Genomic DNA, 13,645 nt, shown 5'->3' on the forward strand with positions numbered 1-13,645 from the left:
TACAATCACAATTGAGGGTCTGTCTCTATTAGTGTTTAAAATTATTACTTGGGATATGTAAACTTTGCTGACTCTTAGAATCTGGAATTTATTAAAGAAAGCATTAGGCATTGCAACATGTCATTGGATTAGACAGTCCTGATTCAGCTACAGCTGTGGAAGAAATATATAATAGGAGATCCTGCAGAATTATACATATTCAGACTTAGGTCATCAATTGCCATAGAGAAGATAAAAACAAATGTAGCTGAGCCTGGAAAGAATGCTGCTAAAATTGGAAGAACATTTAGTGTGAGTGGCATAGGATGCAATAGCTTTGATTCTAATTTAACAAAATCCACCAGCATAAACCATACCAACAGAGATTGCAGATTTATCTTTCTGGTCTGGAGATCACTGGGAAAGTCAACCTGTCTTGCCCCCCACCCCTCCCCTCCTACAGCTGCAGGTCTGAACACTCTCTGCAATGTGTTAAATATAAACTACTAGTAATAGAAACTACATTATAGTTTCCTTATAGAGTTCCAAATGGACACCCCAGTAAAACCCATCCCACTCACAATATGCCCCCCATGCCAGAGCTTGTGGGATGGACCTTGTAAGAGAATTATGATTATCCTACACTCTGCTTGCAATGGGGGAATTCTCCTTTGGCCACCTAAGGGGTTTTTATGGCCACCATGTATAGCCAAGCCATGTACAAGGACTGTAGAAGGAGGGAGACTCCTCCCACAATGCCTTGATCTTGTCTCTGTTTTGGCATGGGGATCGACCCCTTTGCCATGCTATCCGAGCGCCTCTTTAACAGTTCAGTGGGGGGAAGAGTGTTGCTTGATTCTGTTTTGTCTTCCTGCACATGCATTGTCCAAGCAAGGACAAACAGTTCAGGTTCTCGTAATCTGAGTTCTCAGGAAGGCAGCCGAGTGAGGGGGCAGATGGGGCAAGCTCTTGCTTACTAAAGCAGGTGAACATGCTGGGCCAAATCCTGTGTTGACTTCCACTCTGTGCAACTCCATTAATAAAACCTGCCCCATTACTGACACCATGCAAAGGCGAAAGAGTCAAAGCTGCCACACATGGCCTTTGCAGTCCTGACAACAAGCTGTTCCTGTTATCGTTGGGTCTATACGCCAGTCTCTATGCAGGCCAAGGACACCCACTCAGACTGATGGGAGTTTTCCCTCAATAAGGACTGCAGGATAAGGCCCCCTGTGTTTGGTAACATCTAAGGGCCTGGTTTCAAGGGTTGCAGAGCACCCACTAGTTCAAAGGAAGTTGAGGAGTGAAATCCTGGGCAAAACTTCTATTAGCTTCAGGGGACCAGGTGGTCTTCACCCAATGACAATGGTAGGTGCTCAACACTTCAGAAAATCAGACCACAAGGTCAGGGAGCAGCTAACAGTGTACTTCAAATCCAACTCATTCAGACGTGAGCATCTGACTCCAGAGACTGTGTTTGTCTTTTCTGGGGGATAAGGGATGCTTTCCCATTGCTTAAAGACCCCAATAGCACTGGTTGTTAATGCCGTTCCCATTTTGTAGTGCTCCTCAGATACTACCATACTATTTACAAGAAAAAAGTTTCAAACAGCAAGTAACATACTACTTCTTTCAAAATCATCCCTGTGTTTTGATCAGCAACAAATCTTAGATCTGAAAGAAAGGACTGAATGTTTCTTTAGTAGACTGTCTCCTTTTCCCTGTGTAATAATAAAAAATATTTTTACTATAAAATCTTCTTTTTTTCATAACAGAAATGCATGATAGCATCGAAAATAACCTTGTAGCAGGAGGAAGAATGATAACATGACTCTTAACAACATTCAGATGTTTCAGATTTTAATTTTGCACATCTACGAAAAACTACACGAAGGCAGAAAGCACTGGTGCTCACCAGTAATAGTAACTTGCACTTCTCTAGAGCCATTTGTCTAAGGATCTCCAAGAGCTTTGTGAATATCCATTAAAGTCACACTGCAGCCCTGTGTGCTAAGTAAATAGTATCACACCCATATTGTAGAAGGGAAAACTGAGGTACACAGAAGTTGGGATCTACATATTCAAAACCTCCATTTATGGTTCCCAACTTGACACTGGCAGCCTAATTTTCAGAATTTCTGAATACCCGCAGGACAGTTGAAGCCAATAATATTGAAAATTAGGCTACTTATTTAGTTGCCTAAATAGAGATTTAAGAGCCTAATTGTAGGCATCCACTTTTGAAGCTCATGGACATAATATTTAAATAGCTTCTTGAATTACTCGTAGCCATTGTGCATGCTGTGGAGAGAAAAGTCTATTTGTGCTTTTACATAATTTGGCTGGCATAGGTTTCAAAATTTCAAAAGCACCTATTGCTATTTTCAAAAGTGACTTGGGCACTTATGAGCCTAAGTCTCACTAAAAATCAATAGGGCTTAGTTTCCTAAGTGTTCAGGTCACTTTTGAAAATGGGAATTAGGCTCCTAAGTCACAGAGGCACTTCTGAACATTTCACCCATATTTTATTTTTGCAGTGTTTATTAAATATTAAACATATTTCTTAGGAAGCTTTAGCTGAGTTCCATCTAATTAAAACAGATCAGAATAAGTGCACCAATTCACTCACTGGTATAGATAACAAGTGAGCTCTAATAATTGTACAGGACTAATCTAAGCTGAAATGAGGTTTAATACCAGAAATAGGTGCCGACATACTCAAGAAGTGCCACACAATGATTGAAAGTGAGTGCTGAGCTCATGTTATCTCTTCATGTAAATCTGTTCTAACTTGTTATAGAAATAACATGGAAAACATGACACAGGTCCTGGCTGCCATTTGGTTGTTTTTTATCACTTTATGGTTCTGTAAAGATGTAGACAAAAATGTGAAAAGTCTCCACTAATTTAGTGAGCTTACATTTTGGTGTATCCAATCTGAGACACTTCACAGGTGCTAGGTACCTACAACTCCAGCAGGCATCAGTGGGATCTGTGAGTGGCTGGCCTGCAGTGTGTCAAGCTGGGCACCCAAAATGAGCGGACTATTTTGAAAAGCTGGTTCCTAATTATCATTCGGGCACCAGGGGTCACAAAACTGTGCAACACAGAATTAGAATCCCAAATAAAGATTTCTCAGAAACCTCCCCAGCTTTCTTTTATGAATGTTTTCAGCCTGGAATTGCTCAAAACCACCAGAGTGAATGAATGTGCTGGTAAACACGTACCTATAATAAAAGGGTGTAATATGTGTCATATAATCCCCGTGCTATAGGACATGGAGGGGGTGAATGCAGTAGAAATCCTCCTCCATTGGCTCAAAAACTGCTGAAGAGAGGGGAGCCAAAATGGTATCATCCATCTTCTTATGTAAGCACCTCCACTGCGTCACAATACATTTGGGGGTATGCAGGGTTAGAGAACAAGGCCAGATGGGAAGGGTATGGCAGGGGGCTCTGCACAACATCATCCCCAGCAACCCCTGTGGGGAAATACTTGTATTACACAGCTACTTCCTGATTAAAATGACATATTGGATGGGAATGAAAACATATTGAATTTGATTGATTTCTTTTATGGGAGCAAATCAGGAGTGCTGCTATCAGACAATGCTTTGGAACACCCTAGAGAGAAGGCAAGGGGTCTGCCTGGTGCCTGGCTGGAGCTTGGCATAGCTACATTGCCTCATAGAAATATTTTACAGTCATTGCCAGTCAAATAAATACATTCCCCTTTCTGCAGTAATCACATATGCACTTTCCAAAAGCTCTCACTATTTAGCTCACGTTAATGGAAACTCCATACTCTAGGCCAGTGGCGATTACACGATGCTTGTTGAGAGAGACAGAGTTCTGGAACGTGCTGCAAGTTTTGTGATTGCAACACTTCAGGGTTCAGAGTCCTTCAGTTTCTGCACTAGTGCCGGGGAAGGCTAAGACGAAGAATGCTTAAGGGCATCTCATGCTACTTTTTCCAGGGGAATGGGGGGCGGGGTTAAAGCCTTCGTTTTCATAAAGGGAATAGTTAAAGGATGTTCTGACAAACGGAGCATTGCTTCTCTCTGGCTGCTGAGTTATTGAGGAATCAAGGATTTTGCTTGGATAGCAGCAACTCACCATCGTGATCAGCACATGGTGATAGTGAGCAATAACAAGTTGCAGCAGTCTTGTACTTAAGAGTCAGAGTGGAGAATTAACCAGCTGCAGGGGGGCAGGTCACCTGCTGCAAGACATGAGTAATTCCACTGACTTCAGCAGCAGGAGTTACTCAGATCCTGTGGCAGGAGAATAGGGCCCCTCTAGGAACGAAACACATGCAGGGCCATATACTCCAGTGAAGGCAATGGGAGTTACACCTACCCTGCAACAGGAGGATCAGGTGCCTAATGAGGGTGAAATCCTCTGATCATCCCCTCTGCTGTACCTGTGCAGCTGCATTGTCTCCAATGGGAGTTGAATGGGTACAGCTGCTGGGACAGTAAGCCCCTCTCCCCACCTCCTAAGCAAAGAGCCTGTGTGACAAACGAAAGGAATCCTTCCCAATATGCGAAGCACTGACACGTCTATGGGGTGGCTGCTAGACAACCCCCAGACTGGAGTAGCAGCTAGGTTGCAGGACATGTGGACCCACTGGGCACACTCCCTCTCCTTCCCCAGCCAACCCACAATCACACTGCGGGCCCAGAGGCTCTGCGGCACACTGGGTTGCAGATTCCCCTGGACAGGCTCTTCCTCCTACATTGCTTAAGAAGTGCAATACCTCTGCGCCTTTTGAGCCTTGCAAGCTTGCACAAATGGGGGTGGGGTTTCCCCCAAGCAACTATCTGCAGCCTAGTAAAAACCACGGCACCAGAAACCCGCGCACAGTTTATGCTTTATTTAAACCTTGGGAGGAGTTACTATAAAAACGGTCTAATTTGCTTATTGTCATTTCACTGAGAATCACTAACACACTCCTTAATAATATCTTCTATGTCAATCTTCTCTAACACCATTCATCCTGCAGGGCCTCAATGCATTTTACAGACAGGCAGTTTACTGAGTAGACAGGAACAGGAGCGGTAGGTCTCTCCTCATCAGTCGAGGGGGGGGCGGGAGGGGGCAGAGAGATCTGTGGAGGTACCTAGCTATAGAGTTATACAGAAAACCTCATTTCTAAATATATCTTGTCTCAAAAGGAGGTGACTAACCCATCCACATTCTTCATGCTAAACAACTTAATGTTCCCGATCGTTCGCGGGATTATTGTCTGATTAGCCAGCCTGACAGCGGGAATTGCAAAATACACATAGACAGCAACATATCTGCAACATTAACGCAGGACGAGTTCTGAAGTCCAGCTGAAGGAAGTTGCCTGCCCTACCATACAAAGAACACAAAGAGGAACTACAATAGACAGCCGGACATCCCAGATAGCTTTTCTAGCCAGATAGCCTCCAGAAAGGAAGGGCAGCAGTGAGCCTGTTGTTTACTGAATCTGTAAACACCCAGCATGAAGCTTACAACCCCAAACATACCTCCAGTGAGAACCACTTTCCTGTTGCTCATTGTTACCTCCTTTTCAGGTGCCGTAACCTTTCCTACCCACACAAATATCACTAATTGCAGATGCACATACTCAGGCCCAGCTGGTATAATTCAGCACAACACCACTGACCTCAATTGATTTACATCAACTGAGGATTTGGCCACCAGGGTTTACCTTGTCAGAAAATGTTAGTATGATCTGTAATCGGAATTCCTCATGCATGTTCCTTCACAGTATATTTCATTTCCAGACAGTTACGCTTTGTCAAATGGAAATTGGTAAACCCATGAAAACAAATATGTGTACAACTGGAGACCATTCAAGTAGCCCCCTTCTGTGGTCATTATGGATTCCCAAATGTTCACAGTGAGAACATGGAGTTAGGGTTTGGGCATGTTTTGTTATTTAAGTAAATCAAGGATCTGCAGAAAACAACACTGGATTACCAGGCATTTGCTCACAATCCTGGTGAGATGTTCACTATAAACTGCAAAGCAGGGGATCAAGCCCACAGTGGAACTTCATTTCATAGTAGGGAATCCCCACAGAGGCTGCAACCCAGCAAGTATTATGGGGATTATCCAAGCAAAAAGAAATGCTGGCTAACCTCCCCCAGATTTCTGGGAGACACTTTGGGCCAGATTCTGGTCTCACTTAGACTGAAGTAATCCCACTGAAGTCAATGGTGTTACTCTGGTATTCCACCAGATTTAGATCAGAATCTGGCCCTTTGATAATACAAATTAAGCTTACCTATGCTATCAAACTCACTGCTAGACCACTGGGCCTGACCGAAGTCCACTGAAGTTAATAGGGGTCTTTCCATTGACTTCAAAGAGCTTTAAATCAGGCCCATTGTCAGCAGTGGGTCCTGCTGAAACAGTTTAGGAAACCACTTGTCCACAATAAGGATGGAACATAGCTTTTTTTGCCACTTTTGCACAGAAATCAGTTTTGAGACTCATGGAAGCTGGTTTTGTCCCGTCCACACTAGCACTCAACTGTCTGCAGCACAGGTTCAGTAGGACTTATTGCTGATAACAGTTGTCAGTGATGGACAATGATTACTAAAATAATATACGCAGAACAAAAATTTGTCAGCTAGAGAAATATCACAAAACAAAGAGTCCAGAGAGTGACTCAAAGGAACTAAATATGTCAAACTATTTGAAAACATTAAGAGCTACAGCATTCATTACTTTGCCAATAGTGTTTCTGCCCAGCTGCTTCTCTGTCCTCCACAGAATTGGGCCTGGATCCTTGCTATGAGAAGAAAAAGGCAGCCAAAAAAAGGTGGTTTTCATTTATGTCTCAGCCTGATAGCTGTTCACAAACCTCAAAGCATCCTTTCTTCAGGGGCTTGATCCTTCTATTCAGTTTATGTTCTACTGTACTCATACCACTGCCGTCAACAGGAGTTTCACTGCCATGTGCCTAAGACTGTTTAAACATAATGGACCGAATCATGAGGGATGCTCCAGATCTCCCATTAGAGTTAATGAGAGTTGTGGGTGCTTTCAGGATTTGACAGTTTAAAGGCTTCGGTCCTAAATGTTAAAGCAATTAGTGGATCAAGCCCCAGCTACATTAAAGACCGAATTTCGATCTCTGAAACACTGTGACATTGCTCCTCTGGGACAATTCACCTCACAAAGCTCAGGACGAAGCATGTGAGAGCGAAGGAAAAAGCGTGCTTTGTCCAGAGGATCCAGCCATGGAACAATCTTTCAGAGGAGATCAGGTGAATCCAGAATCTGACCATCTTTAGGAAATGCTGCAAAACCTTCCTCTTTGAAAAGGTCTTTCCACCATCGCAAGAATAACACTCACAACACTGGCCCAAAAAACCCCAAGCAACCAACCAACTAAACCCCAAAGTAAACCAACCTTAAATAAATATATAAATAAAAATAAATTAATAGCAAATGTTAAATGCTACTCTGAGCAAAGTTTTTACTCCAAAAATGGAGAAGTGCCAGAGTCTATGAAATGTACCAGAGATTTCATTATTGCTATTCACTTTATGTGAAAGGTGTGCAAATGCCACAGCGGGATAGAAAGAAAGAAAGAAAGAAAGAAAGAAAGAAAGAAAGAAAGAAAGAAAGAAAGAAAGAAAGAAAGAAAGAAAGAAAGAAAGAAAGAAAGAAAGAAAGAAAGAAAGAAAGAAGAGGAAATGTGCAAGTGAATCAGGGGAAACTCCTCAGAAGCCACTGAAGTTATACTAGTGTAAAACTGGTGTCAGTGAGAAGAAAAAGAACCACACCATAGTCTGAAGTTAAAAGAATAATAAATAATTCTAGGTAAATTCTCTGCAACCAGGCTTGCAGTCCTTGGTTAGGAGTTTTGCCTAAGTACTACAAGATTGGGCGTTCCATTTGGTTGTGCAAGATCTCTCCTAAAAGCAGGTGATGACCATCAACATACTGTTACCAGTGATGGGTTTTGTGTGTGTGTGAGAGAGAGAGAGGGAAAGAGAAAGAGAAAGTTTCTCTTAAATGACTGCAAGCATCTTCTAAACACCTACCAATCAATATGATCTCAGGCAGGTCAGAAAGAGTTTGACTCTGGCTTTGTCTTTCATCAGAGTTTAATAAGCACACAGGCTTTGTGGTTAATGATGATGGCTAATGAGGTAGCACCCCAGTTGAGATAAAGAAGGGCAACTAGCAGGTCTTTTACTATAATTGCCAGGGTGATGATGCATCAGAAGAGTGGTTCCCAAAGGATCTGGCAACACTATCCATTTAGCAGACCTCAGCTACCCCAGTCAGTGGATCCTGCCTGTCATTTACCTGTCCGCAGTCTAATGCAGACTGGCATGGTGAGCAACCAAGTTCCAGGATGGGGGAGGTAGGACGCAGGAAAAGCTACTGGGTGGGTTACAGTTAGGGAGGCTGGTCCCAGGCCCAGCATTAATGGAAGAAGCCATGGTGGAGTCTGGGGTACCAGTACTAGAGCCAACACTGGGGGCCACAACCCCTGGGGAAGCTGCTTTGGGCAGGACTTACCACTCTGGGTTTGTGCTGGTCCAGGGTCTGCAGGAAGGGCTGGGTTTGATCCAAGGTGCGCTCGGGGTCGCTGGAGATGTCCTCCTCAGACTCTTCCCAGGATGAGGAGAAGCCAGTGGAAGAAGCCGAAGAGGAAGACAGCTTCCTGATGGGCATGTTCACTCGGGGGCTCTCCCCGGCCTCCTCCTCCTGACCCCCTAGGTCAGTAATGATGACAGCGGGGATACTGCTCCCGCAGCACCCCTCCCCCGGGGGTTTCCCCTTTTGTTCTGTGGATGCTGCTGTCACCAGCAGCTGACCGTCTCCAAGGTGGTCCTGCTGCAGCCGGGCACGGGCTTGATCCACTGCTCCCAAGGAGCTCCCAGGCACTGGGCACAGCTCCTCCACAGAGACAGCCCAGTCCAGCGGACTCCCGAGCTCCCCCCAGCAGCCAGTCCGGGTGGGGCAATGCTGCTCTTCACCCCTCCCTTGCTCCGGGGCGGCTGAAGAGTCCGAGCCCCGCGATCCGCAGTTCTCGCCCCCCTCCTCTGTTGAGGCGGAACCCTGAGTTTCTAGGGATATCCTGCCCCGCTCCATGATCCCTGAGCCCTGCGCGCTGGGGGTGCCCTCTCCTCGCTCCATCACCCCAGAGCCCTGTGCGCTGTGGGTACTCTCTCCTCGCTCCAACACCTCTGAGCCTCGCGCTCCACTGGACTCGCTCCTCCTCTCCATCACTTCCGAGCCCTGCGCTGTGTGAACCCTCTCCCTGCTCTCCATCACTTCTGAGTTCTGCGCTCCACTACTCCCCCTCTCCCTGCTCTCCATCACTTCTGAGTTCTGCGCCCTGGGGGACTCGCTCCACTTCTCAGTCTCCTCCGGTCCCTCCTGTTCGCAGGACCCGCTCCTCTTTTCCGTCTCCTCCGCTCCCAGCCCTCTAGGCATCCCACCGCCCCTCTTCATCTCCTCTGTACAACGCTCTCCGAGAGTGCTGCTCCCCCTTTCCATCTCCCCGGCAATCTGCGCTCCACAGTGCCCACCCTCCCTCTCCGTCTCCCCGGAAGCCTGCGCCCTGGGGGGCTCACGCCCCCTCTCCGTCTCTCCTGGATCCTGTGCTACGCGGCCCCATATCCCCCTCTCCGCCTCCGGCCAGGGAAAGGGGCTTGTCGGGACCTTGTCCTCCTCCTTCCTGGGCGCTTCCCGTGGGTCTCCGCCGGGGGGCCGGCTGCGGCGGGGCGGGATGGGGGACGGTGATCTCCTGCCCAGCCGCGGGCTCTTGAGGTGCAGGGTGGCTGAGCTGCTCGCCTGGATGTGCGCCTCGAAGAGCCCCACTTTCTGGTTCACCTGCACGTTCTGCAGCTCCCGCTGGCGGGGCCGCGACGGCTCTTCCCTTCCCAGCCAGCTCGGGCTGCTGGGCCGCCTGCTGCCCCCGGGGGTCCCGGCGCTCCCCGGCTCCTCTGGCGGCGGCTGTTCCCCGGGGGGAAAGAGGAAGGCCGAGCTCCTCCGGGGGCAGCTGGGGCTCCCGGCACCCGGACTGAGCGCGGCCAGCGGGCAGCAGGGGCCGTGCAGCTCCGAGACCTGCAGCACCTGCCCCCGGGGAGGAGGCGTCTGGCTCCGGCTACCGCCGCTCTTCACCTCGTTGCTGCTATTCATCATCACCAGGCTATTGAGCGCATAGCAGTACACAGCCATAGTACTGAGCCCGGGCGCTCGCGGGGCAAGCCTCCTCCTCCTCCTCCTGGGTCAGCCTCTGCGGGGCAGCCGGGGTCCTCCCTGGGCCGGGGGCAGCACCATCGCCTGGGAAGCCGCAGGGGGGCGGAGGAGCTGGCCTGGCCCTTGCCCAAAGCTCCATAAACAAATCAGCTGGAGAGGAGAGACAGAGAGAGAGAGAGATAAGCCAGGAGCAACAGCGCTATGGGCATGGGGCAAAGCACAGAGGCTGCAGACTCGGGCCATGAGCAAAGGTGAGTGACTATGATTTGCTTTGTTGTGGCCCTCCGTGTGCTAGGAGTCGCTTATATCCATGTATATCTACTGCTTGTGTGTGTGTGTGCGCGCGCCTCAGGGCCTGAATCCACTTACTGTGTATGTGTCGTCTCACTGTATATCTCCACGTGTATGTCTATTTACTCCGTCTGTGTGCAGATCTGTAGCTTTGTGTATGTTAGGTGTGTCTCTGCAAGGCATGGAGTATGCCAAATATACTTATGTCCACTACTTCGGGTGGGTATTTGTATGTCTCTTCATCTGATTACATCTGTTCATGTCTACTTCATTGTTTGGAGGGGTTTCTGGCTGGCTCTGTATAACTTCTGCCTGTGTATTTCTACTGCCTTGTGCATGTGGTATCTGCATTTGTGTGTGTGTGTGTGTGTGTGTGTGTGTGTGTGTGTGTGTGTGTGTGCTACATCTATTCGCATTAGCTGATCAAAATTCTTCTGTCAAAACTGATTTTCAGTGGAAAACTGGAACTTTAGCTAAACAAAATCTTTCACAAAAGTGTCTTCTTTCTGTGGAAAAAATCAACTTTTTGTTAAAAACACACACTTCTTGTAGTTCACCTGCCTCCGGCTCCTATCTTCTCTATAGGCCCGCTCTCCAGCTACACTACATCTCTCAGGAGGGACTCTCAGCAAGTGTGCAAACTATTGTGTCTCATGAGAGGTGTAGCCTTGCTAAGGAGCCCAGCCTATAGAGGAGAATGAGGGCGTGAAACACTCAAACTACAACTCCCATAGAGCACCACAACAGAATTTCTAAATAACAATTTTCAAGTTTTGACTAAAAGATTTTGTCTGAAATATGCATAAGTACTGGTGTGGCTTTATCTATGCTGTGGGTATGTGTGTATATGTCTGTCCTCCTATGACATGAAGATCAAATTAGGTTCTGCTTGGAGAATGTGTTTCTTTTCAGTGTAAGCGTGGATAGGTCTATGCCTTTGTGTGGCTTTGTTTATTATGGATCCATGTGTTTGCTGTTCGCTCTGTGTTTGTGTGCCTCTGTATGGCTTTGTGCAGCTCCACGTATGTTAGCTCTAGATGTGTTTACCCTATGTCTGTCCCCGAGGTGTGGTATAAGATTGTGTATGCATCTCTTGAATTAGTCTTACATATATTCTTGGGCATGTCCAGCTTGTGTTCCCTGTATAGACATCTGTATGAGGGTGTGCTGCAGCTCTGTGTGCTTTTGTGAGTATGTGATTCTTCCTGTGTGGGTAACCCTCAGTCCATGTGTCTTCATCTGTTTATATTAGCTCGGTGTGTCTCTTTGTACATGTATGTTTGTATGGATAGCTAGAATTACAGCCTTTTTTTCACATTGGAGCATTTGAATTCTATGTATGAAAAATATGCATGAGTGTGTTGTGTGCATGTGTAAATGTTTATTTATATGCACGTGTGCATACACTAGCTGTAGATGTGTCTTTGAATGGACCTGTGTACAACTGTATGTCCATGTGTATTTCTGTGTGTCCTGGTGAGTCTATATGCTAAATGCCTTTGTATTGTGTATTAATATTAATTAAAAGGCATCAGTTCGCTCCGGGGTATAATTTGCAGCGATGTGCATGTACAACGGGGTGTCCTGGATATTAGCTCGGTGCCTATGCATCTCTAGAATTACAGCCTGCTGTTCGCACTGGGTCATGTTGTGACAGTGTGCAAACGGGTGAGTGTCTGGGTGTGTGCCGATGTCGCGCGCGTGTGTGTGTGTGTACGTGCCCGTCTCTATCGGAGCGTTCAGGAGAAATACATCTGAACGCGCCTGTCCTGCTATACAGTGGGAGAGCCAACTGAGAGCCTTTCATACTCCACTCCTGTCCAGAGATGCACTATAAGGCGGACGGCTGAGCAGTTTTGCTGACAGCTTGCTTTCCCCTCCCTGCAGCGAGCTCCTGAGCGCACATAAGCCAGTTTGTATTTTTCTTGTAAATTATTTTCAGAACGATCAGTTCACACGTTTCACAGAAAATGATCTAACTGCATTTTGCCACCACAATAATCTTTTCAAACAAGCATTTGCTGCTACCGCTCAGCTTGCCCGAAAAGGCAGCTATTTTGCTCCTGTCTGCAGCATAACGCACTAGTTAATGCCGGGGGATGAAAATACGACAGTTACTCATTAAAGAGTGAAGAAGGCGGCTTGACATGATATTTACAGGGAGGCACGTTTGAGAAACATTGTGAAACTTGTGCGATTTTTTCCCCCCATGATCCAACCCTCCTGCCCTGCTGTTCTTCCCAGATAAAGAGAGATCCGCTTAATCGAGAGAAAGCCAAGGGGGGAAATATCGAATGAAACAGTCCACCCTTACCTGGTATATCAGGGACTCATGCAGACTTCACAGTCCTGTTAGTTCACATCCCCTTGAAACACTCGCAGGAACTGAGACACACACAAAATGCTCCAGAAATCATTTCCTCATCCAGATCAGGATTTTAAAATGTAGCCGTCTATATTATATACCAGAGGTTTTTTAAAATGGGATGGTTTCTTTTTGTGTAGAATCGTGGGGCTTGCCTTCACCGATTGGTTGTGTTGCTAACTGATTCTCCTTTCCCCGCCAACCGCGCGAGCAGCCTTGTCACTTTCAGCTTTGCAGTTTCTTGAATGTTTGTTCAATGTGCGATTAAAAGCAAGCGAGCGAGGAGAGCGGGGAGGGGCGGAGGGTAGGAAGGCAGGAAGGAAGTTGTGAGCCTGTCTGGGGTTGAACTCAGCGGAACAAGTTTCATTTTTTTCTTCTTCTTTTTTTTTTCTTTCTTTCCTTTCTATTGCTTGGCAGGACCGCTGGAGGGAAACACTAAAAAAAAGTTTCCATTGTTAACTAGCAAAAAAAAAAAAAAAAAAAAAAAAGTTTCTTCTTCTGTGGGTTAAAGATACACGATCCATTTTCCAACCTCAGCTTGATCTTACTATGTATATCACTTGCTGCACTATTTTAAACCCTCAACTTCAGTTCCTTTTCACAAAGAAGATCCTAGGTCATTGCCTAACCCACACATGGGCTGTTGTTTGCATCTAGTGCACAGGCTGCTGAACTTCCAAGGCTCATGTGGCAGTCCTAGGATAAGCACCAGAAATAGTCATATTGTAAGACGCTTCAAAACAAGGTGGGTTCAAATTAATTCTCTAACCTAAGTATCATATTTTAT

The 13,645-nt window shown here is 46.5% G+C and overlaps 1 protein-coding gene across 1 annotated transcript in view; it reads right to left on the minus strand.

Moving 5' to 3' along the window:
* ITPKB (inositol-trisphosphate 3-kinase B) overlaps positions 1-13,172 on the minus strand; it is a 113,070-nt gene extending 99,898 nt beyond the window's left edge. Inside the window, exons 1-2 of the mRNA XM_034764712.1 lie at positions 12,808-13,172; positions 8,514-10,352 (exon numbers count right to left, since the gene is read on the minus strand). Of these exons, the coding sequence (XP_034620603.1) occupies positions 8,514-10,181 (1,668 nt within the window). The 5' untranslated portion in view covers positions 10,182-10,352; positions 12,808-13,172. The remainder of the gene's footprint in view (positions 1-8,513; positions 10,353-12,807) is intronic.
* Between the last annotated feature and the right edge of the window lie 473 nt (positions 13,173-13,645).

Source organism: Trachemys scripta, chromosome 3, assembly GCF_013100865.1.
Source record: "Trachemys scripta elegans isolate TJP31775 chromosome 3, CAS_Tse_1.0, whole genome shotgun sequence".
NCBI classification, from domain to species: domain Eukaryota; kingdom Metazoa; phylum Chordata; order Testudines; family Emydidae; genus Trachemys; species Trachemys scripta.